General features: G+C 31.7%; 4 protein-coding genes across 6 annotated transcripts; 2 read left to right on the forward strand and 2 right to left on the reverse strand.

Moving 5' to 3' along the window:
• The first annotated feature begins 2,123 nt into the window (after window positions 1-2,123).
• On the forward strand, window positions 2,124-3,098 carry LOC111502061 (proteasome inhibitor PI31 subunit-like). Its single transcript, XM_023156025.2, has one exon. It carries the CDS (start codon window positions 2,230-2,232, stop codon window positions 2,965-2,967), a length of 738 nt encoding a protein of 245 aa, XP_023011793.1. The 5' UTR covers window positions 2,124-2,229; the 3' UTR covers window positions 2,968-3,098.
• A 2,876-nt stretch (window positions 3,099-5,974) lies between these two features.
• Window positions 5,975-10,909, forward strand: eIF2Bdelta (eukaryotic translation initiation factor 2B subunit delta). Its single transcript, XM_023156035.2, has 4 exons — window positions 5,975-6,148; window positions 6,207-7,182; window positions 9,933-10,291; window positions 10,699-10,909. The coding sequence occupies exons 1-4, from the start codon at window positions 6,124-6,126 to the stop codon at window positions 10,890-10,892; spliced, it is 1,554 nt and encodes a 517-aa protein (XP_023011803.2). The 5' UTR covers window positions 5,975-6,123; the 3' UTR covers window positions 10,893-10,909.
• Window positions 10,910-11,892: 983 nt separating this feature from the next.
• On the reverse strand, window positions 11,893-14,502 carry Pef (penta-EF-hand domain containing protein peflin). The gene is made up of 2 exons (XM_023156034.2): window positions 14,317-14,502; window positions 11,893-14,264 (listed from the first exon to the last, which is right to left on the reverse strand). Exons 1-2 carry the CDS (start codon window positions 14,323-14,325, stop codon window positions 13,713-13,715), a joined length of 561 nt encoding a protein of 186 aa, XP_023011802.2. The 5' UTR covers window positions 14,326-14,502; the 3' UTR covers window positions 11,893-13,712.
• Window positions 14,503-16,083: 1,581 nt separating this feature from the next.
• Window positions 16,084-25,934, reverse strand: Oscillin (glucosamine-6-phosphate isomerase Oscillin). 3 transcript variants are annotated; one of them, XM_023156031.2, is made up of 7 exons: window positions 25,853-25,933; window positions 25,276-25,456; window positions 24,052-24,336; window positions 23,164-23,348; window positions 20,353-20,526; window positions 16,474-16,572; window positions 16,084-16,249 (listed from the first exon to the last, which is right to left on the reverse strand). In XM_023156031.2, the coding sequence occupies exons 2-6, from the start codon at window positions 25,397-25,399 to the stop codon at window positions 16,501-16,503; spliced, it is 840 nt and encodes a 279-aa protein (XP_023011799.1). In that variant the 5' UTR covers window positions 25,400-25,456; window positions 25,853-25,933; the 3' UTR covers window positions 16,084-16,249; window positions 16,474-16,500. The 3 variants fall into 3 exon arrangements, with proteins under 3 accessions (XP_023011799.1, XP_023011800.1, XP_074037697.1); XM_023156032.2 differs by lacking the exon at window positions 25,853-25,933 and adding an exon at window positions 25,518-25,656; XM_074181596.1 differs by lacking the exon at window positions 16,474-16,572 and having other exon boundaries at window positions 25,853-25,934.
• Window positions 25,935-26,317: the final 383 nt, after the last annotated feature.

The following is a 26,317-nucleotide window of genomic DNA, read 5'->3' on the forward strand; positions in this document are numbered from 1 at the left end:
GACCATATCACTTCTTTTGAAAATTCGACGTGTGCCTAAATCAGAGTTACTTACAGTTCAACAACAAAGTTTATAAACAGGATTCAGGTTTATCAATGGGTTCTCCCCTTAGTCCACTTTTTAGACATATTTATGAACAGCTTGGAGACCATTATGATAAATTCTGACCTGGGTAAAAAGCATATTCATTTTTCGTATAGATATGTAGACGATATTCTTGCATGTTTCAGAGGTAGGTACTACACGACAGCTGAACCAATTTATGATATTCATGAAAAATCTCAATAGAAACATTCAGTTCACCCCACACTCGAAACAGAGGTAGAGAAACAGATAAATTTCTTAGACCTGACCATTACACACAATCAGAATAAATGTGAGTTCAATGTATCCAGAAAACCTAGCCATACAGACATTACCATCCCAAGCGATTCTTTCCATCTAGACAGTCATCAATTAGCAGCCTACAATTACTGCCTTTGTCTACCAAAAATCTAGCTAGGGAAATTGATATAATTACGCAGTTAGTCAGAAAATAAAGCCATAAATTCACTTTCAGATTAATAAACCTCCAGATCAAACAATCAGAAATCCAGAAATGTGTAACTCTAACATATGTTGGTAAAAGAACATAGATAAATAGGGATTTCTTCAGAGAAAACAATGTGGAAATGGCATTCAGACCACATGTCAGGTTATCTGATTTCCTTTTCAATGCCAAAGATAAAGTGGAAAAGTTGGAAAAATCTGGAGTTTACAAGCTTAAGTGTCCGCCGGAGTGTACAGTAACCGGACTGAGCCATGGCCGGTGAGAGAAATTGTATCTGCGTTTGGGTCGGTGTATGATGTTGGATGTTCACGGCTCGAATAATCTACTGATGACAGATTTCTGCACATCTACTGCACATCTTGGGGGAGGGGCTTCTCAAGGGCCATGACTCAGTCCGGCAGATGTGATAGTGTTTATGTGGAACAATGTGGTGGAAATTTCTCAAAATGGTATGCTGAACATGAAAGATCCTTCAGACTAGGTAAAAATGATTCGACGTTTTCAAACCATTCCACAAGTTCCCGCATCTAAACTATACGGGAATCTTGCACTATACAAGAAAGGGTTGCAAACTCAATTATTTGGAATCCTTGGAAATTCATAAGCATTGCGGGTGCAACCTGTTAAATGATCAAATCGATCTAGTTTACTACCGGTTTTCAAATTAGCATACCTACCCACATTGTCACAGGTAAACAAAATTCGAGTACTCAAGTTAAGTACCTACCTCTATTATTATAAGGGCTAATGTAATCAATCATCAATCATATATATATATATATATATATATATATATATATATATATATATATATATATATATATATATATATATATATATAAATAGATAAGTACTCTTTGATCATTCCCATATTGATTTAAATTTAAGAGCCACCGGTATACAGCTGTTTCAGCCTATTGGGCATCGTCAGTTCCACTTATGTTTCGCTTGCGTTTACGCAGCTATTTTTATCAAGTACTTTCTTGGTTTTTTCTCATTTTGTCTTCAATCGAGGACCGCCTGCCCGGTACTGACGATGCCCAATAGGCTGAAACAGCTGTATACCGGTGGCTCTTAAATTGAAATCAATATGGGAATGATCAAAGAGTACTTATCTATTTATTTTTTGATTTTCATGGAATTATTTTCCAGCAGCTTGACTGCATTAACCTTTCTAGATTTTATATATATATATATATATATATATATATATATATATATATATATATATATATATATATATATATATTCGTTTCCCATATCTCACTGTCGTTGAAAAATATCGCTCAACTACACAAATGTTAAGACATATGGCTCCTGTGCACCGCGTTCAGTGCTTTGATAGATTTTAGTAATATGGGAATAAAAGCTAAGTCTTAGTCATATCCTGATGATGTTTACTTGGTTAGGGAAATGCGTTTCGAGAGACAGTATTTTTGTTCTGGTTTGGGAAATGTGATTTTAACAGATTCGCCAGAGATTTCAATTCTACCTATTGAAATATTTAAATGTGTCAATTATAATTTAAACTTTACCGGCAATATAGTCACTCAGTACAGGGTGGAATGATTAAATAGTAGGAAATAGAAACAAAAAGCACCACTGGTGATGATTATTGAACAAAAACGGTATTTTAAAATTGATGTGATGGAAGTATATATAAAAAAATATAAGATAAAATGGCTAACGCGCTACTTTCATGGGAATTATTGTATGACAGTGTGGAAAAGGACATTAAAAATGATCAAGACATTTTGGTATGCCTAACTCATCTTGTTCTTATTTCACATGGATTCAAAATTGTGGGATTGGGTGAATCTAAAACTCTTGAAGGCGATGAGACAGAAACCCAAGCACTGCCGAAGCACTGGAATCAGCACTATGCCATAAGGTATATCAACCAAGGACGTTTGTATAACTTCAAAGCAACAGTTTTAGATGATGTAGTAATGATAAATTTAATAAGAGTGGATGAACGTTCTATGGCCTTCGTTCAGTTGAATTCCAGATCTATAGTCAAAAAAACAGGGACTTTGGATGAAATGATACCTGATAATGAAAGTATCAGTGATATGATAGAAAAGCAACTGATCGACAAAGTCATAACTTCTAAAAAGTATAAAGACAATTCTTGCCAAACGCGACCAGTAGAAGATTATGTAACTAGCCCCGGAAGAAGTAGAATTGTAGTTCCATGGAATTTTATACCGATACATCCTTTACCCTTGGTGGGTTCAAGAAACTATGGTCAACGGCCTGCAAGACGCCTTGGAAATCCCTTAAGAGCAATACCACCAGGAGCAAGGAACGATCCACTTCAACCTCCAGATGCAGATAGAGTCGCTAATATAAGACCTAACAGGCCAGATAACGATGAATTTCAGCCTCCTGAACAAGATGATATATTGTTAGATTAGTTTCATTCAGGCAAGAGGGATAAGTTGAAAATGATTTTGAAAATCGGCATTGATGATGCTGTAATACCCAACATTAAATTGTATTTATTTTGATTTTTTCTAAAAATGTGAATAAATTTTCCATAAAGCAATTTACCGAATTTCAATGTTTTTAAATGGAAATATATGTAGGTACTGATATGGAACATTTTACAGTGTATTTCAGATTGGAATGCCGTGTGGAAGTTGCAGTTTCAAAATTACTAAGTTGAAATTTGGGCTTGTGTGAATTTATCATCACTTTTTAATAGTCACTTTTTCTTAGCACCCAAACCTTTTTTCAGTTTGTATTCATCAGATATGTAGTAGTTTTTATCACAAACTAGTACAGGAATTTGAATTTGGTATAAGAAATGTTTGAAAGTGGAAAATTCTTTGGTAATTCAATATACTCGATAATGAAATGTCAAAGGTATACTGGTGTAAAGTTACTCATATAAAAGGCAAAATATATTTAATTATTTTTTCATCAACCTGTTTTGGGTATTTGTTACCTTCCACAATTTGAAAAATATAAAAATTATTATATTTCAAAACTCCTTTGACATCTGTTGAAGTTAAGAAATAAATAATCAAAAAGGAAAAACTGCAAATATCTTGGAATTTTTTTGTCCATTTCTGAAGACGGAGGCAGAACGTAAAGATAAGTATTGTATTGTGTCTTAGCAATTTTTTTGATAGGCAAAATTGTTAAATACGACAAGTTACTGATAAATAGAACATTTTTCTTTATGAAAAATACTTTGATTTTACGCAGTAACTTATCGGTGTAAACTAAAAAATTTGCCCTTTCTACACTTGTATAAAGTTCTCCATTATAATTTTTATATTTTTCAGATTGTGGAAATACCCAAAACAAGTTGACGAAAAACTGATTTTCCTCCACAAAAAATGACTTTTGTTGAATATATTGAAATAATAATTAAGTGGAAAATTGTCTTAGAGTTCAAATTATCTAGGCCAACTATGAGCGGGTGGAAATGGAGTGAAAAAACAAAAATGTGTATCTTGAGCGAGTGGAAATAGAGTGAAAAAACAAAAATGTGTATCTTGAGCGGGTGGAAATGGAGTGAAAACACAAAAAGGTGTATCTTGAAATCTTAAAAAATCCACTTTGCACATTTGCCATATATATACATGTTATTAGTTATGGCTGAATGTTGAATTATCAGGAGCTGGTAATTTATAATGGTTTATTTATAATGAAATGTACATTATACATTTCCAAGAATATAAATGAACCTTACTTATAAATAAAATAAAATAAATGTTTATGAAGTTAAACTTCTGATAGAATACTGAAATTTATATAATGAAACAAATAAAAAACGTATTTCAAAAAGCCACGTCAGCAAGTAATTTCTTCATCAAATTGTTTCACTTGATTCAGCTGAGATATAACAAAGTCTTCAGGCTGTCGAAAAGAGAAAATCGGAGTGAAAAAATTATGTTTTGAGGAAAAAATATTCTGTAATGATGTCGATTATAAATACACGGTTTGTAGTTGATTGTATAAGCTGTTGGTTTTTCAAGTTTCATTGTGTTTTTATTGTCATTGTTTCATCTATACATTGATGATTTGATCACATTCCACAAAAAAAAGTAGAATATATCCAGTTGCACTTCTGGGGGAACCGCTTTTGCAATTTCAATATGAAACAAAGTCATATTTTTTCAAACAGGATCTCTCATAGTATATCTACATGCATATCCAGTATGAACTATAGATGTGAAGCTCTTGAAAAATGTATTTATATTACATTTGTAAAAAACTAACCTATAAGAAATGTCAAAACAATTTCTAATCCAGTCTGCTGCAGTTAATATACCGTTATACATCGCCCTATTTTTTTTGAGTTCATTTAATGGTATTTTTGTCCTCTAAAATAGGACAGTTGTAGGAACTCATACTGAACATTTCATCCCACTGTACACTGTGAAAGCCTTGATAAACTCAAGAGTTATTTGTAAAGATTTCAACTAAATTCTTCATGATATTGACATTTCTTCTTGAAATTATATTCCAAATGATGGCTTTAACCTGTGACTCAACTCAACTTTAACCAGTGATATGTATCATCAGTACTGCTTGATAATGAATTATTCCTATATGGTTTTAATATTTTGGAAAAGAAAAAAACAATTTTATTCAACCTCATGGAATCTTAACAATACCAATATTTTGAATATACTCTCAATCTCTTATGTGATTGTCCCAAAAAAATATAAATACAATTTAATTTTGAACCTAGTACCTATATTTTGAATGTTTTTGACTTTGTTTTGTTCTTTTACCTTTGTCACTAATATTTATGGTTACCAGAAGTGAACATCGTTTGAAGTTAGAATCTTCTTTGAAAATTCAATAATAACAGTATAATCTTTCTCTTGAAGATGATCACTTGGTGATCGAAACACGTGTCGATGTGTTAAAAATAACGATTTGGTGTTGGGAAAAACTCCAACTCCAGTAATATTCATTACTACATCATTTCTCGGACAGTGCATTACAAGAACAAAGTCAACGTCAAATGTTTCTGTCTATGTCTATTCCATTCCCGTACATCAGGTTTGTTTTGGTACTGTCAGCGTCCCAAATTGTTCTGGTTTTTTCAGAACTGATTCGAAACTTAACCGGAACGGTAATTATCAGTTCTGACATTGGAGTAGGGACTGGTTTGAACTTTTAATTTAATTGGCACATGGTCATTAATGAAACTTTTCATTTGTGTTGTGCATACATGTGCATTTTCACTTAATATGCATTGGTGATATTTATAATTACAATATAAAACGAAATAACTAAGTAAAAATAAGTGATAACTCCCCAACTACGCAATCAAGTATTTTTCTGTTTCGCTTTTTCAATTGTGCGAACTGCTATCTCTGAATAGTATTCTGTGCTGTTACAGGACTGTTATGTTCTGCCCATTGATTTAGCGTCAATTCGGAACGGAATTACGATACTTTGAAATTCAGAACCAAAACCAAAAAACCAGCGATCACAGAATATAGAAACATATGGTTCAGACAGAGAACACTTATATGGTTATGGTTATATGGATGATGCAAGAAATGTATTGGATGATATTATAAAACAATAAGAGTTCAAAAATAATGGAAAAAGTTAATAGCGCCAAAAGTAAGCATAAAAAGTTACTAAAACATTGTACCTAATGTAATTTGATATATTGTTTCAGTGGAAGGCGGTCAAGACGGTTTAACGAAAAAAGAAAGTAGAACTTTGAAAGTCCAGAATAAACAGTCACAAGATATTAAATCCATCAATAAAAAAGAATTGCTTTCAAATTCAGTTAAGGAATGCTCAGTAATGAAAATAAAAAATAACCTCAAGCAGAACAAACCAATATCTTCAAAAGAAGAGGATAATAAAGACCAATCTTCCCTTACACAACAACTTTCAGAAAAGGAACTCAGGAAACTAGAGTGGGAAAAAAGACTTGCAGAAGAAAAATTAAAAGGCGGTGTGAAAGTAAATAAAGAAACGCTGAGCAAAGCCGAGTTGAAAGCCAAGCGAAGAGAACAACAAGAAGCACAGCGCCTCTTAAAAGCTGCATCAAAAACTGATGAAACTAAAACTGTAAAGCAAATTACTGCCGAAAATTCACAAGAGTCTGTTGTAAAGAAACCCAAAAAAGTAATCAGGAAGTCCCCAAGTGAAAAAGTAACGCATAGTCATAGAATTCAGCTTGTTCAACATTTGTATGATGAAAATAGCTCCAAACACAACAACATACTGCCCAGCGGAATTCATCCAGCTTTTATTATGTTAGGTGTGCAATATTCCAAGAAAAAAATTCTTGGGTCAAATGCTAGATGTTTAGCTATGTTAGCTACTATGAAACATCTCGTTAATGATTTAGAAGTTCCTGCCAAACTAGAGTTTTGTAGATATCTAGAAACTGTTTTGCAATCGTGTACAAACTATCTACAAAGTTGCAGAAGTCTTGCAGTATCTATGACAAATGCTCTCAGGCATTTTAAACTGACCTTGACTCAAATTGATACAAATTTGAGGGACAATGATAAACGAGCGATATTACTCAATGTAATTGATACATATATAAATGATGATATTGAAAAAGCAGGAGACGCTATCAGTATGAGAGTTGGTGAAAAAATTATAAATGGAGATGTGATTTTGACATATGGATGGTTGGTAAATTTTCAAAGTGAATTATTGAAATTCTTCCCAAGTCATTTTTTGGAAACTAATAATTTTATTGAAATATTTTAAACTCATTTGGCTTGTAATTCCCAAGAAGTATTGGTCAACCTGAAATCCACAAGTCATTTACACTTGCACTGTATTCTTTAAAAATAATTCTTGATAACAAAATTTTTAGTTAATTTATGTTACATACCACAAAAGTTTCCTTTAGTAATACCTATTTGATGGATCCCAGAATCTCTATATTTTTTGAAATTTGAACATTTGTTTTAATTAATTTTTTAGCTGTTGCATGTTGAAGCCAACATTTTGAAAATAGTTGCTCCTAATGTTTTTAATTTGGCACTTACTATTATTATGGTAACTAAGGTGCATAAAATATCACCGGTATGATCATTTGGACCCCTCCCAATGAAAAATATTTTCAAAAATTGACAGGTGGCACTTTTTATGAAGAAATAATAAAGGGATCCAATAAATTTCAGCATTTCATTCACAGAGGTGAATGGTCGAAGTTGTTTACATTTGGAAAATTAGTGGTAATCCTAGGGCTGATGTCAAAGGCAAAGTTCAAATTAATAATTCAAAATTACTAATTTTTTCTACCACCTCACCTCATTGATATTAGGTGAAAGATTTTTTCACATTATGGTCCATGAATTGAATATTGAATAAAATAGAAGGAACAGATTTCGATTCTTGCTCCGTCTATCAACATGTGTACAAAGTTGGGTAAATTTCATTTCTTGCGTAGATTTTTTGACAAAACAAAAGTGAATCTGCTTAAACACCAGGATTTCTATGCATCTTTATGGTAACAATGCAAAATATCAATGGACAGATTTGAAAAGCATCGATGTATTGCAAAATAAAAAATCCTTTGAGTAGTTTGAAATGAGTTGAAATTTATGAACCAGATTAAAGTTTCAAAATATAGTTCAGTGGTTGATGGGGAAGCTTTTGGACTCATAGATGGGCGATTGCCAAAGTAGTTTAAATAATTTTAATTAGTTTCCTTGATCTATAAAGCAATTGGAGGCTAGACAGCTTTTACAGTTTTTCAGTTTTCAAAATGAATGTACTAGATCTTTTGAACAATTAAAATGAACTTCAATGCTAAAATTTGGATTTTGAAAGTATTTATATATGTATATATCGGTACTGACGATGCCCAACAGCGTCTACCGGGGGCTCTTGAATTGAAATAAAATTGTGAATGATCGGACTAGTACTCATCCATTCATCTTTTCATTTTCATGAAATTATTTTCGAACAGCTTGACAAATTTAAAACTGACAACTGTGTTATCAGAAATATGGCAAGCCTTCCAGGGATCCAAATCCACACTTTTAGAAATGACATAGATAAAGGTTAACACAGTCGTGCTGCCAGGATGAAAATGAAAAGATGAATAGATGAAGTACTCTCCTGTATAAGTACTAGCATAAGTTTGATGTTCAATTAACACTTTATTGTGAGATTCTCACAAAACAATTCACAAAGCCGCAACATGGGTTTCGCTATACAATAGCTTCCTCAGGTGTGTTTATACTACTGGTATAAACAAGCCTGAAAATAAATTTTAGATCATCAGAAGAGTACTTCATCTATTTATCTTTTCATCCTGGCCATATGTGTTTCAATGTCTATGGTCAGATCTTTTTTACTTTTGTACCATCACATAAGAGGTTTTCGGTTTCCGCAAATGCGGATTTGATATCACGCGATCAAAGAGTCAACAGAGCAAAATGTTTTTAACGAACGCTCGGCTCTAACTGGAATGACAAGTTGACATTTATCATCAGGTATAATAGGTGAAGTTTTTTTTTACAACATAACTGTAACTTACAATTTCCTTTTTAAAATGCAAACCTTTCTTTACAACTATTTAAGAATGACTAGCACTGAAAAAAGTATTGATTATGTCATTTTTATGTAAATAAGAAACCTTTTAAGATACTATATTATGACAAACGTGAGTGACAAATTGCCATTTCTTAAGCTTTTAAAAACTTCCTCTGGCTCGATATGAAAAACCGTATGATTCATCATTTGGGTTGTTTCTTTCATAAATTGATTACCCTTACCCACTCTCTCTCCTTTCAATACAAAAAATGATTCTACTTACGTTTAAAAATCTGTTCTCTTTAAAATATGTTTTTCCGTTAATCAGCGTGAAGATATCTACTTAATAAATATTAGAAATAAAAACAAATTAATTATGCCACGACATCGGACTGCACAGTTTCAGAGATTATTTCTTTTCTGTGCTGTGAAACTCTGCAATTCATTGCCTAAGCAATTCGAATACAAATATAAAAATTATGTCTATGATACTCAGTCAGCTAACCTATCACATTTTTTCCTCACTCTCTTGAATATTGAATACAAAGCAGAAGTCACTGAGACAACAGATCTGTATTATCGAACACTTGCCAAGCAAAGCAGACTAAATGAGCGCCCAGATACATATTTAACAAACCTGCCTATAAAGAGTTATATTCTGAATGTTGAATTGTATTCTTCAATGAAGATTTGTGCTTTTCACAAGTGATTTAGATGGAATAGTTTCTTAGTATAATTTTTCATCATATGTGACTCCTATATTCCTGTCTTTCATTTTTTATAATTTTGAATGCAATGAAAACAGGTACGGATATTTTATTTACTGAACCATAAGTTTCCGATTACTTTTACATTAATTGTTAATTACATTTCCCTCTTTTTTTTTCAGTTCCTCACTGGTCAGAAAAATCTTACTAGAAGCCCACAAAAATGGAAAAAAATTCGAAGTCATAGTGGTAGATGGAAGGCCTCTTCTTGAAGGAAGAGAAATGCTCCGGAGATTGGTCATTTCAGGCATTAAATGTACCTATGTCCTCATCAATTCCATCAGCTACATAATGAACAAAGTCACAAAAGTTATTCTTGGAGCTCACGCCCTACTAACCAATGGATATGTAATGTCACGAATGGGAACTGCACAAGTTGCTATGGTTGCGAGGGCTTATAATAAGTCAGTTCTAGTTTGCTGTGAAACGTACAAGTTCAGTGAAAGGGTTCAGACAGATTCTATTGTGATCAATGAATTGGGTAAGCAAATCAAATGATTTTATTGAAAAGAATTGAGCTTGAGCTACCTTTATAATATCTTGATCCATTATATATTTTGTCTATGTATTTATTTATTTATGAGGCTAAGCTCACGTTTATAATAAACATTAATGAAACTATGTAACATATATTCTGTTTAACTCCTGTTGATTTGTGAGTTGATTTCATTAAAACTCCATACTTTTTGAAAATCAAGTTTCTTTGAATGATGAAATACTTATATGAAATATTTTCGCTTATAGTGATAGTTTTTTCACTTCTATGTAGAAGAGAGTAAAATAAAATTAGCATATAAACGTCTGAGCCAACAAATATATGACATGTTAAATGTATTTCATTTTATTAAGTTTGAATTATCTCCAAACTATGAAATATTAACTTTTCAGGTGATCACGAATCGTTGAGCCTCCCTTTGGAGGAAACTGGAGACAGCAAAGTTGATAACAGGACCAAATTACCAGCTCTCAATCTCATTTACGATGTTACTCCTCCAGATTTGGTGACTGCTGTAGTCACGGAGTTGGCAATTCTGCCATGTACTAGTGTACCAGTAGTATTGCGAATTAACTTACCGAAATAAAAATATCCTTACCTTTTTTTTTTCATGTTGATGTTTGCAACAAATCACTTTCATGCATTTCAATAATACTGAGATGAAATGATAATGAAATGTGATGCAACTTTGATTTCGTCTGTTATTGGCAAGAGCATATCTATTTCTGCTAGGAGGGTGTGATTTATTGAACTCGTATTTGAATCAAATTGGTGCACCAAGTTCAAAGCACCAATTTCAAAAATAGTGCAACAAGTGAATATTCTTTCGTAAGGTCAGTTATTATAGGGACAATTTTTGGCTTTCTACTTCTCCATCTTCATACAAAAAAATGTGGTAATCTTCTAAAGAAAGGAAGGCAATTAATTTCAAAATAAACTACAAAGATGTGTAAATCATGCAAAGAAGTAACTTTCAGTAATTGCAAGAAAAACCCCTTTGGAAACAACTACTTTTATAATAACATTGAATTAAACAAAAGAAACCTTTTCATATTCACTTTGTACTCCGAAGCAAGTGTCGTATTCTGAAACATTGTATGTCCACCATTGAGAATAGCAGTGTTCCATGTAAGTGAAATTTTACCTCCTTCATATACTATATTGTGTAGCAATCTGAATGATATCTGATTCGATTCCATAACGAATGTTTGGAGTACAAACTGAATAGAAAAATGTTTTTTTTGTATAACTCGATGTTCATATAAAAGTGCTTTTTTTTGAAAGTATTTTGTCTTTCGTGTTATTCAATGTTTATATAAAAGTAGTTGTTTCGAGAGAGCTTTTTCTTTCAGAGTTTTTTTGGAACTGATGTTAGAATGTTCTACACTTCTTTTCATTCTTAGTTTGCTTTTGTTGTGTTAAAACCAGATAAGATTTTTAGTGCTAGAATTTTTGCACTACTGTTGGAAGTAATATTTTCTCCTATAGGATCATTCATTAAGCAATTCCTATATTCAAATTTAAATGAAACAAAGTGTGTGAGAGGATATCATCTTACTTTTTTATTTGTTTGAAAGGCCTATTGATACCAAAATAAAAAAAAACATTTATTGGTGAATATTAAACGGCCATCGACCAAAGTCCTTCAGCCAGTGTACAATTTTTAAATATTTGTAGTTACTTTTACATATGCTTACATAATAGATTTGAGTTTCATTATATTTCTGGCAAAAAAAGTAAATTATGAGAGTGATTTGATGTTTTCCCTAATAGTTTTTTCCGGGTATTTGAATTTGGATGGTTGTCCTTCAGCTCTTTCCCTACATAATGCCTGTAGGGTCTCCGTGTTAGTTTCATTTTTGGCAAAGCGGTTTCCTAGGTCTGATAGTCTCCTTTATAGGTTTCACTTTTGTAGTTCTATAAAGCAGGGCGTTTGAGGGATTGTGTAGTATGTTCTGAGGGTGACGCATTTTAGTAATACTCCTTAGTGTTGATGTTTCAGCTGTTTGGAGATTTTTTAATGCAGGATTACAACAACTTGAATAAATCACATGTGCATATTCTAGAGGTGGACGGCAGGTCTTTTTCATATACTTTAGTTGCAGTTTGAGTGTTGATTCCTCTTTTTTTAAATGTCAGACCCCGAAACTGTTTTCCTCTTTTGATGCATTTCTTTTTAATCATTTTTGTATGGCTGTTCAATTTGATATTGTGATCAATGTTAACTCTCAAGTATTTTACTAATTGCCTGCTTCTTACTATCTCGTTGTTGATGTTTATTGTTGGTAGCGTCTCTGAAGGGTTGTGATGAAAAATGATTAATTGTGATTTTTCCGGGTTTGGTCTCAATCTTCATTTATTGAAGATGATGTGAGATGACCATGCCTTCAAATCGCTTGTGCAGAATAGGGGCGTCCTGTTGAAACCCCATGTCGTTTGTGTCCAGATCATCCAATTCAGGCCAAAAGACATTGGTAATTATTGACCTATAGTGCTCGCTGTTGACTGTGATAGCCTGGCCAACGTTGTTCTCAAAGGAATACGGACCGATGACACCGCCAGCCCAAAACCCACACTAAACAGTGACTTTTCGAGATGCATTGAACACTGTTGGATCCCATGTGGATTGGTATCATCCCAAATTCGACAATTACACTTATTCATCCAGAAATGGGCCTCATTGCTAAATATGATTTTTGATGAAAATTCAGGTCAGTTGCCTACTGCTCTAGAGCTCCATTCAGGGAACATACGTCGTTGTCTATGGAGGTCACTTAAATTTTATTTGGGTGCAGGCCCAAATCACGACCCAAAATTCCCCAATTTGTGATCTACAAAAAATCGAGTTCTGGGGAGCGACGTGAAATCGACTGCCTCGGATTCAGCAACGAAGACCATAAAATGGTCGAAGTGCACGGTATGTTGCCCAAACAGAACACCCATTATAACTTACACAGCAAGCAACTACAAACAGGGTAAAAATACAGTAACATTTTTTGAAATTCATTATATTCGGTTTCTTGAAACACATTTTACAAATGTTTATATACATTGTTATTCCTTTAATAATTTTTAAGTTACTTCAAAATAGTGTAATTTTACTTATAGCATAGAAATATTACTTCACAACTAAATATAAAAATTTAAAATCAGGGTATTCCTTTTAGGTAGCTATAATTTCAATAGTTTGCTGTTAGATTCCAGTATGCTTTCATTTGATTATTTTCAATAAAAGAATATCATTTAAAAAATTACGATCAAATCATACCTTGCTGAAGCACAGAACATATCTGACTTGTAATTACTTGCTATTAGCAACATTAACTATTGATCACTTTGAAAGAATATTCTAATCATCACATATGAAATGGAATATTAGGACTGTCACAATTCAAAATAAAAACACTCAGGTAGAACAATTTAGAGCAATGCCAAGAAATTCTTCGAAGGTTACCGTAATTTCACCTTTCAGTTCCTTATCTTTCTCCCTAAATGCCTCTGTAAACCGCTGTATCTGAATGCAAGCCACTATAAACTGATCGACTGACATTTTTTGGTGATTCTTCAAATCACTTTTCGCTATCAGAAACTTGACAAAGTCTTCAGAAAATCGAAATCCCATTTGCTGAAAGGCCTGCGCCAGTTCGGGTTCCTCTATGCTCCCCGACTGGTCTCTGTCATAGTTTTTGAATACACCCAACCACTGATTGATGTAATTATACAATAATTGGAACTCGTTAATGCCTATAGTACCGGTTCTGTCTGTATCAAACATCGAAATCATCAATTTACAAGCTGTTGGTGAAAAATGTTCACCTTGTCCATTAATTAATGCTGCTTGAAGTTCTTCCCAACTTATTTGTCCGGAACGATCTTTATCCACGGCTTGAAACCAGCCCTGTACGTCAGGGCTGATTGCGGGAGGTTGACCACCTGGGTATCCACTATAGGGCTGGTTCTGAAATACTGAACATTTTTATGATGGTTCATTTTAATGTGTGAACACTTACCATATACATGGTTTAATGACAAGGTTTTATATAAAGTGTTACAATAAAGTTTCTTGACAATCACTAAAATACGGCACTCCTTTAATTTTCAGATTTTGATAATCACTCAATTTTCCCAAGTAGAAGAGGTTATAAACATTTCACAAATACAAGTAGTTGTTGACGTCATGTGAAGGAAAGATGACCAAATTGTGACATTTTTTCCCCACATGTAATTTGACATTTAAAGATGATTATCGCCAGATTGTTTCCTGGAAGTGGTAAATAACCGTTGCCGGAATTTTTAATTTTAATACCACAATATAAAGTCTGAACCAAATGAATTAAAAAACTAACGGATTTTTACCAACGGAAGGAGTGATTCAAGAGAAAGGTTTATATGCACAATGTTTTGTATAAAGTGGTTGAAATATAACGATATTATTCGAAAGAAGTCGGGGGGAGGTGCTATCCTGCGACCTTTCATCAAAAACGCTATTCAATCCTTTCGAGATATTACAAAACAGTTCACTATATATATTGGTTTTTTATAGGAATACAAAAAAGTCCTTGAGCATTTCACCCACATTGTAACTGCCCTTCACACCGTAGAATTCAAATTAATATCTTTGCGAAAAGTATTTTTTCGTGTTGGCTTAAGGTAGATAGATATAGACATACTTCTTTTCAAATTGAAATTGATAGTTGCGAACAAAAGAATGTTTCACGGACTTCCACTTCTGTCGTCGAAGGGAAGCGGACGTACCGCGGCCATTCTCATCGATCGGGGAGCGGATATTCTATTTAACACACGTTTTCTCTTTTATTGTATTTTGTAAATGTCTGCTGCCCAGAGTATGTGCATATCAATTTTATGTTTTATATGTCCGCCATGATATGATTAACATTGTGCAGATGCATTTGATAAAGTGATATATTTAAGGAATCACTTCGGTAAGACATCCTGACTACCACAGGAAGGGTGACCAAAGACAGGCGAATTACTATAGATAGCAGAGCCACAATCAATTCTATTCAAGGTCATTATTATTGTTTGTTATTAGAGATGGGAAATTTCGCTCCTTTATTGAAACGTTCCAGCCGCGAACGCGTCTGGAAAATAGCGCAATAAATACTCCACAGCAAAACTGCACAAGGAACGACCATAGTACAGCTCAAACCAGAAGTGTTACTCTTGTCGAAACTTTTATTGTCTTTTTTTTTTAGTACTACTGCGCATCCATAGTTGCCGGTCACGAGTGAATTTGTCAGCGTTTGACATTTCATACACTGAATAGATCTTCTTCTTTTCGATTCAATGGCCTCAGCAATTAAGGCTATCTGGCCAGTTGGTAACGATAAATAATAGATATGTAAACTGCTCAACAGTAAAATAAATTTCATGGAAAATTAAATGGGTGTTTTGTAGTAGTGTAGAATATTGTGAAACGCTTTGAATTGTTCCACTTTTTCACTAGCTCTTTGCCTGTTTGGTTTAAATTTTGCAATCGATCTGAAAATAAGTTATGAGGAGTAAAGGTACTTGCAAATTCAAACATAGCTCAGAACTGGATAAAATGCAATGTTTTCGCATACTGTATAAATTATGATTCGAAATGTTATTTTTGATGTGAATGATACTTTGAATTTCCTAAGTATCATTTCTAAAAAGTTTAATTTTGAGAACCATCAGTTCTGGAAGGTTCTGAAATTATATTAAATGATGATTGACTACAATAACTTAATGACTGAGGATTACAGGATTAGGTAATCTGCAATAAAAAACACTTCTAGCCAACTTAATCATATGTTGTAAAAAATATAGTTATCAGTATCAAATCTTGTAAATAATGATTCATATTTCAACTAATTTCTGATATGTGGCAAAATTTATAATTCGCCCAGCGATATATCAAGCGTCCTCAACCAGCAAATTGTGTAAAGCGAATAAATTCTGAAACAAAAACATAGATGTTGATTTGTTACATTACATTGCTTACATAACTATTAAACATTGGTAATTTCAAATCTGGTTTTTCAATTCATCACAATATACAAAAGTTGAAAAAAATCGTGTTAAACTCAAAATGTTTCTCAATCCACCATTTTCATATGCCAAATTAAAGAACACACATTTTTCTACAACAATAATTAGATATTGTGCCAATATACACTTACCAATAAAAAAAGGAGTAAATGAATGTTTCAATGAATGGTCCTGTATTTATCAATAGGTTCATTCTCCTTTATGAGCTTCTGGTGAACGTCACTTAGAGCCTGTTTTAAAAACCAATTATTACCTTCTTCAAAAATTGAGTGAAACTCATAAATATATTACCGACGTACCCATGCAATGAAAGCAACAATGGATATTTGAATACAGAAGGAATTGCATTTCTCAGTAACTCTTACTAACACTATTGAAGTTATTAAAGTTGATTGTGCATATGATGATATCTACTATGTGAAATTATTCAAAAATAATGAGATGTTATCACAAAAATGTGAACTTTTCTATAAATAACCCGCTTCTGTCCTCTTTTTTCCAGAAATAATGGAAATTCTTTTGCAAACACTCTAGCTAGAGGAAAGACAGGTTCATGGAAAGATCCAGTATTTTCGAGACAAGGAAAGGCGATGAAGGTGCACTTCTAGTAATTTTTTGACAAATGACTGACCTATATGAATATGGGTTGCCATTTAAAAATGTGATAACCTAATCAGCACACACAATAGAAAAATATTTAACCCACCTTACCCACAGAGAAGTCCCAGTCAAGTTTTGTATTTCTATTGATAAACAATAATTCAAAGGAAGATTGCCATTTAAAATTTATTTCCCAATTATTAAGGGATTTATGTGGTGTCTTGGGGTCTTTGAAAGAAGATGGGTGTAACAAATTCATTGCAGATTCAAAAATAAATGATTCATGATGATGAACTTAATTAATTTCATATGTGACACCTAGTTGATAACAATTTCCTTCATCTATTATATATATTCTGAATAATAGGTTTCAATTGTTAAGAAATGGACAATTGAAACCTAACTATTATTCAGAATTTATATAATGTTTCTCATGTTTTATCTAACCAAATTTTGTAGTTAATGTAACAGATTTGGCTTATAAGTGCCTTGTACTTGTTTTGCCTTATAGCAAAATGAATATTATTCAACGTTCTGAAAATGAATTTTCATCAATTTTGTTTTGGTTTGTATTTTTGATACTATATACCCAACATCGAAAATAGGCAAATCTCTAAGAATGGAAAGAAAGACAAATCCATCTGCACTCAATGAAGATCCACAGAAAGCTAATCAAAGAATAACAGAAGGAATCAGACCAAAGATAAGTTATGCGCAATTCTAAACAGACAAATAATTTTGTCCACCAAGAACATTTACCCAAAAGCAGAATTGATTGCGATGATAACTGTGATTCTATTATCGCTTTAACTCTCTTTAACATTTGTATTCAACTCATAGGTTAAATACGAATGGTACTTCAGTTTACTCTTCAAGAGTAGAATATAAATTTAGAAAAAAACTGGCTGCAGCTGAGATTGAAAAATTTGGCACAATTTGTGATGTTTTTTGTTGACTCACTGAAAATTTTCATCATCACATTAACAAACCATTACAAGTGATTGATAATAAGTGAATACAATTACAGTTTCATGTTAAGCTTATGAGGCTAGAAGACGAATGGTTAATAGCAGATTCGCAGAACTTTATCTCTACAGGGGAGATTTCAAATAGATTTTAGACTTTATATTTTTCATAAATTATATTTTAGAAAGGTTTTTGTGAATTCTCTTTGACTTTTAACAATTCTAGTAACCTCATACAGGGAAAGTACCTGGAATCCAATCACAGATAAAATAAACAGGTGAATAAAAAGTATCAAACTCGATTTCGAAATCAATTAAAAATACCATCTTTTTCTGCTATATAAACCATGAAAATGTAAGTTCCACCATTTTATTTTTCTAGATATCGCTACAAAGTTAGACAAGAAATTTATTGAATTGAATCGACTAAATATTCCAGATTTAGAAGTTGAACTCTGGAGTAAAGCATTTGACTGAATTGAAAAGGCTAAATATACTTCATAAAGGGCAAATGTGTTGTAATTTATGAAACAAATGTATGTTTTTTCTTATAATGTTATCCATATTGGTACTGAAGAGCTCTAAGGCAAGTGTCTTACAGTGAAACATCGTCTACCAGAGAGGATGACAGTGTTCCATGTAAGTGAAATTTTAACCTTTCATTTAGTATATTGTGTAGGAATCCTGTGAATAATATCCGATTCAATTCCATAACGAATGTTTGGAACACATACTGAGTGGAGAAAAGTATTTTTTGTGTAATTCAGTGTTCATATAAAAGCACTTGTTGGGAAACAATTTTTCTTTCATGTTATTCAATGTTCATATGAAAGTAGCTGTTTCACAAGGGATTTTTCTTCCAGTTTGTGTCTGAAAGTTACTTCTTTGCATGATCTACATATCTATGAATAGAGTTACTTCTGTTGAAATTGATTTCTTCCTTCATTTCTTTGAAAGATTCCCACATGTTTTTTTTTATCAAGATGGGGTAGTAGAAAGCCAAAAACTTTTTTTCCCAAATAAATTTTTAAACTCCTTCAATAGTTGCCCATCACTTTAGGATCTAAGGAAATATTACCAAGCAAACCACACCAAATGTATGTATTATGAATATACTGACCCATTATTTGATGAAAATTAATAGCACTATCGATGAACAATAATCAAATATTATTCATTCTTTGAACTTCAGAGTCAGGACGCATTTCCCTACACAGTAGTTTCTTCAATTGAACTGGTACATTAAACTATTCTGCAATGTATTTTTCACAACAGTAGTTACAGAATGTAATTGGATATTAATGAACAAATACAAGAAAACACAAAGATATTACGAAAACGTAATTACAATATAGCATTAATTCTGGGTGAGCAAAAAAAAAAGGTTAATAACGATCAATACTCGCGGAATTTCATAGAAAACAAATTAAATAAGGGTGAGTGAATTACTTCTTCATTTAATAGGGAATTAGATTGTTTTCGATTGTTGATTTCCAGGCATTCCAGCAAATCTGTTTTCCAAGAATTGATCATTAAAAGCTAGGTTATGTAACTACTACTTTTTAAAATGAATTGTAGAATAGTTTAATGTACCAGTTCAACTGAAGAAACTACAATGTAGTGAAACGTTGAGTAAAGAACTTGGTGAGAAAATTGTTCAATTATCATAATTTTTAGTTTCAGAAGTTTTTCAAGCTATTTCTCCAACACCAACAATACAGAAGTAAAGAAAGTAAAACCAAGCAAAACCATATGTAGAATAATAAGAAAACTCGAAATAGTTTCAGCTTATTTCAAACTCTTTGTGTGGAAATAATTTGAAAAAGATTGATAAAAGTCAAACTTCAATTACTCATGAAGCAAATATTTTAAGGCAACTTAGAAGAAATTATAATAAAAAATGATATGCTGCTTCACTGAACAATATATCAACAGTTTTTGAGGCTGTTAACATAATTATTTTTATTATCAACCACAGTGTGAATATTTGATCAAAACAGTTCCCGAGAAGATACGGTGCAATTGTAGTAATTTCTACTTTGTTTCTTCAATATTCAGATTGATCCAAAGCTTTGAAAATGTGTATTTGGAGCATAAACTGAAACTAATTTTTCACTATCTTGCATTTTAAACTTCAAAATCCTTTCAAGGAAATTCTGAACCAATCAAGATACTTCTCAAGCCATGGAATACCATGATTCAAATTGAAAACATTTTTTTTTCTCTTGAGAAACTCTTTCAAACATCGATTTCAGCGATTTCTTTTTTTTTTTTAAACTTGTTTTTTGTCCCAACAACAGATGTATTAACTGAAATATACATTTTTTTTATTAAAGGAATAACTCAATTGCATTATAATCAGAAGTAGCAAAGTGAAAGTAGTCATTTACCGACTCTAGTCTGCGTGTCCAGAAGTTCTATGAAAGGATAATATGATTCACACACCTTGAAATATTTTACAGTCTTGACTCTCAACTCCAAAGTGGCATCTTCATCGCAAACCATCAGAGTATGGGGATGTTGCTGGAAAGCTGAAACTGTCCACATATGATTCACACCCTCTTCAACTGCTTTATATAAAGCAAAAGATTTGTGGGTTCCAGTTATGAGGATCATCACCTGAAAATTTTCAAATTTCAAATTAGAATTGAGGGATTTTTGTATATGTTCGGTATTTCAAAAATGAAACAGGTCTTAGGTCTTTAACGTGTGTTAGGAATAACACGTTAAGAGGTAAGACCTCATTAATCCTTAGCTCGCACAAGTTTCGGCTTCTGAGGGTTGTCGTTCGTAGGGGTGCGATGGCTGGTTAACGGAAAAACAGACAGAACAGATACATCAATATTAAAATTACCTTTGACAAATTACCAGGAAAATATCATTTTCTTTTCTTATGACTAATGAATGTAATGTGTCATAAACATGAAGTATAGGCAAAATATAAACAGTCAGTTTAATTTATTTTTAAACCTGTCAATTAATTACAAAGCAATACATTTTTTCAAGTTACCATATTACATCATTACATACATATTATATACTTTTAATAATCATATTAATTATATTGTTAACTCTGCCTATCACTCTAACAGGTGAAAGTTTCGAATTTCAATTGGAAGTATTTATTTTTTGGTAAATATGCAACTCTCCTCAAAATATTCATCGGACTTATTTGATTTCTTATGCAATCATGTAAAAATAACCATCAACTGAATGATTTTTTGAACAGTTTTTGAATATATGAATGCACTATGTACTTTTTTCACAAGGAAGAAGTTTAATACATTATTAGCTATTTCTTAGGGGTTGGTTTCCAATTTAGGTAATTCCACCTTACCTAAAATTGAATTTATATGTTTAGTTATGTTTATAACTTTGTTTTATTGAAAGTATAAATAAGTATGTAAAATTTAAACCTTCACTAAAATCGCAGTTTCATACCTAAGCATTCAACACTGTTCTATCACACACAGCACAACTATGCTGATACCATTAATAATAATAATAATAACAATAATAGCGTTCATTGCTCAACAGTTTTCCATTATGATGAATAAAAAAATGTTCCTAAGAAAACTGTTAAAGCTATTACTAAGACTTACAAAACAAACAAAAAAACCGCTAAAATTGCTTAACAGCCAAAAAAAATTAAAGAATTCAAGGATATATTATGCTTTTTTTGCGGCGAAATATACATTGAAGAAAATTAAAATCCGATTATAGAGCAAAAATTAACCAATTCAATTATACAAATTATAGCACTATTCTATTCAGATTCAGATACTGTACATCAAATTCACTGGTGATTTTAACAATACATTGGTTTGAACTCTTGCACAAAAAATGGTATTATTTCTAAATGTTGATCTAGGTACAAGAAAATGTATTACAGAAAGTAATTCCGGAGAATCAATTCCACCATTCAACAACTTATGTAAAAAAAGAAAAGTTGCCTATTTTCTTATTTTTTCAAGAGATACAAGATCAAATGTTCGCGATAGTTCAATATAATTGCAATGTCTTTGAGGATACATGCCAGTAATTTTTAAAAACTTAAGTATTTCAAAAACTTCTTTGGAGTCTTTCAATATTTGATATATAATGATTATAAATGGGGTTCCTTATTAAGGACCCATATTTTAACTTTCACGTTACTAAGCTAAAATGTAGGGAAGTAAAAGATAAAATATTCCTCGTTAGTGCAGGGCAGACTTAACCAAGACATCAATATTGTCTAGCAATTGATGAGTTCATTGATGCTTCACCAGGATTTCAACTTTAGGGAAGTAGAAACATTTCCATGTGATGAACCCCAAGCAGGAAGAAGTATCCAAAACTAACAGAAACTAGATAAGTCTGTTGACATTGTCAAGAAGGAATACATACACGAAAAGAAAATAAAAAATTCAGTGTCCCACGTAGTATCAGCCATAGAAGTAATTGTTTTCCAACAATACTAATGTGTAGGAGAGGGAAATGTTTTGAATTTCAATTCAAAATATTTCATTTCTTAGTAAAAATTCACAAATTATCAGAATCATATAAAATTTTAATATTATGAAGTAACTTTGAAGAGACACATGAAAGGACAGCATTTTTTTACAACGATTGATGAGATTAAGACTGAATCACTGAAAGAGCTCAAGGACATACCAAAAAGTGCTTATCAGAACTGCTACGAGGATTGTAGCAGTTCTGTGGCTCAAGTGTATTATATCCGAGGGGGAGCTACTTTAAAGGAGGCAAAATAGAAGTTGATGATTTTTTTTTTTTTTTGAGAAAAATGAACATTAACCTAATTTTTTCAAGTCACTGTTGAAACACAATAGAAAAAAGATCTGTCTGATATTTCTTCATTTCTGAACTTCAATACTGTATCAAGAATTCTGTTATACACATTTATGTCGAGAACATTGTCAAAATGCTAACATTTTATTTGAGAGTTCATAAAGTTTTTTTTATTTGAATATGTGGCAATAATCTAGGAAAATAATTTACTTACTTGATATCATAAAGAAGATAGTATAAATGGAATTTCTTTGATCTTTGCTATAATATTTCCCAATAACTGATAGCTTGTTATATCCATATTATGACAAATAGTACTGTCTTCAAAAACAATATATTATCAGATAACAATGTTGATTTTATCCTTTGAATCTGAATGTTGATGATCCTCTGACAAATTCTTTGTCTTAATAAAAATGGAATGAATATGACATATACATTGTATGAATGAAAAATACTTTTACCAACCTCTTTAGAATCCATTACTGTTCCAACACCTACTGTGAGGGCTTGCTTAGGAACTTGTTTTATGTCATTTCCAAAAAATCTAGCATTAGCTTCTAAAGTATCTTGGGCTAAAGTTTTGACTCTTGTTCTAGATACTAAAGATGAACCTGGTTCGTTGAATGCTATATGGCCATCAGGTCCAATACCTATTGAAGAAATCAGATAAATCGCATTGAAAATGTTCTATTGTTCAAACTTTGGATTTTATATTGAACAAGGTGGTTAAGATTTTTAAAGTGAAACTATCAGAATTATACTGAATGAGCACGTGAAATATAAGACATTCCAGGCATTTAGAGAAGCTGAATAGGAAAACTTGTATACCTAGTAATATTTTTAATGAAAATAGTAATAATTTCGTCACAGAGTTTTCAGCTATTGATGAGACGTTCATCTGAAAAGAGGAGGAAAAACAATATCAAGCTTTTCTATTCGTACTCTGCAGACTCTATCCAGATCACTCTTGTCAAGATGGTTGTTCTGATTATCAGAGTCCTTGGTTTTTTAACTCTATCTCGAATCTCAAGATCATACTGGGTTGCTGCATCAAGGCACAAGTCCAGACAAATGCGGAAGGCTGTCAAAAATATTTATTCAGTCAGATCATCCAAAGATGACATTAGGTTGAATAAGAACATGTGTTATAACAAAAAACATTACAGAATACAAATTCACATCAATGTTTTACAGGCACGATATACATACATTATATATTTAATAGTAAAAAACTTAAACATAATGAATTTTATGTAATAGCATAATCATTAAAATCTGTTTAAAATATCGTATGTATAGGATCATATATTATCATTTATTCAGACCAACACTAAATACACCAAGATACAATACCTCCTATAAACAATTCCACTCCTCCAGCATCTAAAATTTTTTGTTCAAAATTATTGCATTCTTCTACAAGGTCAGCTGCATTTCCATCCAGTATATGGGCGTTTTTGGGATCAATGTCAATGTGTTTGAAAAAGTTATTCCACATATAGTAATGGTAGCTCTCGGGATGGTCCCTTGGCAAATTAACATATTCGTCCATATTGAAAGTTTTCACATACTTAAATGAAACTTTGCCAGCTTTGTGATATTCTATGAGTTTCTGGTACATGCCATATGGAGTGCCCCCTTAAATAATATCTTTCACTTAGTACACTACACAAAGTTACAACAAAAGTTAATTTTTCAAAACACCAATTTTGCCACTCAATTTTGCAGAATTTCGGCAGATGCTTCTTTCCAATACAAAAAGGAAGGAAAACTGAAATAACTATTTCCTTCTGTCACAAGTACCCATGCAAATGCTGCAGAACTTAATAAATGAAAAAGAATAATTGTAGAATTGCCCTATCATTAGTTTAAACTGGACTGCATGAAATACATAAAGGTGATTGTCAAAATGATGTTTTTTGTCCAAGACTTTCAAAACGGATGTAAAATTTTTGATATCTGAAATATTTCAAGATGAAACTTTGTGCAAAAAAATGAATTGCTTGTTGTTGTTAAAATTGTAATTTTCATAGCATATTTATAGTTTTAAAAACATTTTCATGTGTGTGTGTCATTTTTTTGGCAATATTATTGTACTCTGATTTCATTTAATGAATTTAAAATGACAATATGCCTACAGAGACACATTTTTAAGAAAACATAAAACTACATTCAGTTACATTGTTTTATCAAATATATAACAGTTTTGCTTATTGAAAGATCTATTCAAGTCTCTTATAAAGAAGACTGTATTCTAAGTGAAATGCAATAGTTTTCCGCTATTGTTTGGCCATAAATATTTCTTTTTAAGTACAGGATCATTCCAACTATATTGACAATTGCCTATATGAAGAAGCAGAAAACCAAAAAAGAGTATTCTAGACATTAAATTGGTTTATATCAACAGCTTCAATCTCAATAAAAAGATGATTGATACTGTTCACAGACCATATACTGTTTCTATAAATTAATCATAACTTTAAAGGAAGACAGCTTTATTCTCAATACTGTTTTTCAGCTGATCAAATATGTTGAGATAAACATACTCTGTAGATTTCTTTTGTATTATAAACATACCTGTGGGTAAACCTAAAACAAAGTACTTATCCGGTCCTGGTTTGAAGTCATTAATTCTTTTCATTACATATTTTGCAGCCCATTCAGATACTGCATCAGAAGTTTCTAAAATAACTAGACGCATTTCTAATGAATTACAAACTTTTTCAGTGACACTAATATCCTTTTTAAGCGATGACACCTGAAAAATAAAGTCGCTGATCACAATGAACACTGATCCACTGTAAAGTACATTGAAAAACCTTATGATCTGATTTTTTTATCTTGGTTGAATGACCTAGAAAAATAAGACGCTCTCAAATAACTGTTTGTTGTTGAAAGAGAATGGCTTTATCAGTATTGTTTTATTTACTTGCATTGATATCGATAGAAATAAAGATATGATCTCGAAAAATTATTAAATTTTTATTTTTCATTTCTCTCAATTGAACATTGCCTTGAAATTCCATTTAAATTAACGAATTTGGGAATGGCAATAATTGATTATTCTGAAATTTATTATTATTTATTCATTTTAAGCCCCAGTGTTTGATATTTTTCAACATTAGCATTTTAGATAAAAAATATCTTAACCTACCCAACCACCGAAAGCTACAAAAGCTATCTGATTGACAAGAATGAAACTAGTGTTGCCATGGTGTGAATGGGAATTGCACAAAATACACCAAAATTTGAATAAAACATTTTTTTTAATACATAAATAAAATAAATGTGTACCTACTTTATACTCTATCGATTAACAGAAAATATAAAATAACTAAAGAAACATATTTACTTTGTACACAAAAATCAATAACTATGAATTCTGGTGAAAACATCGATGATAACTCATATGTATAACAAACATATGAAGTATGAAATGTATTTTTCAAACTAATTGAAATAGTAATCAGGTACATATAAATTGTTTTGAAATGTAATGAAAATATGAATGTGATATGAATTAAAATTACAAATAATATTTGTTCTACACCTATATTTAAAAACTTCCCATCGCAAAAATCTGAATATTAAAAAAAATACCGAATCACATAAAAAAATT

Source organism: Leptinotarsa decemlineata, unplaced genomic scaffold (assembly GCF_025532065.1).
Source record: "Leptinotarsa decemlineata unplaced genomic scaffold, Ldec_3_MD MMD2_tig00026314_RagTag_RagTag, whole genome shotgun sequence".
Taxonomy (NCBI): Eukaryota; Metazoa; Arthropoda; class Insecta; order Coleoptera; family Chrysomelidae; genus Leptinotarsa; species Leptinotarsa decemlineata.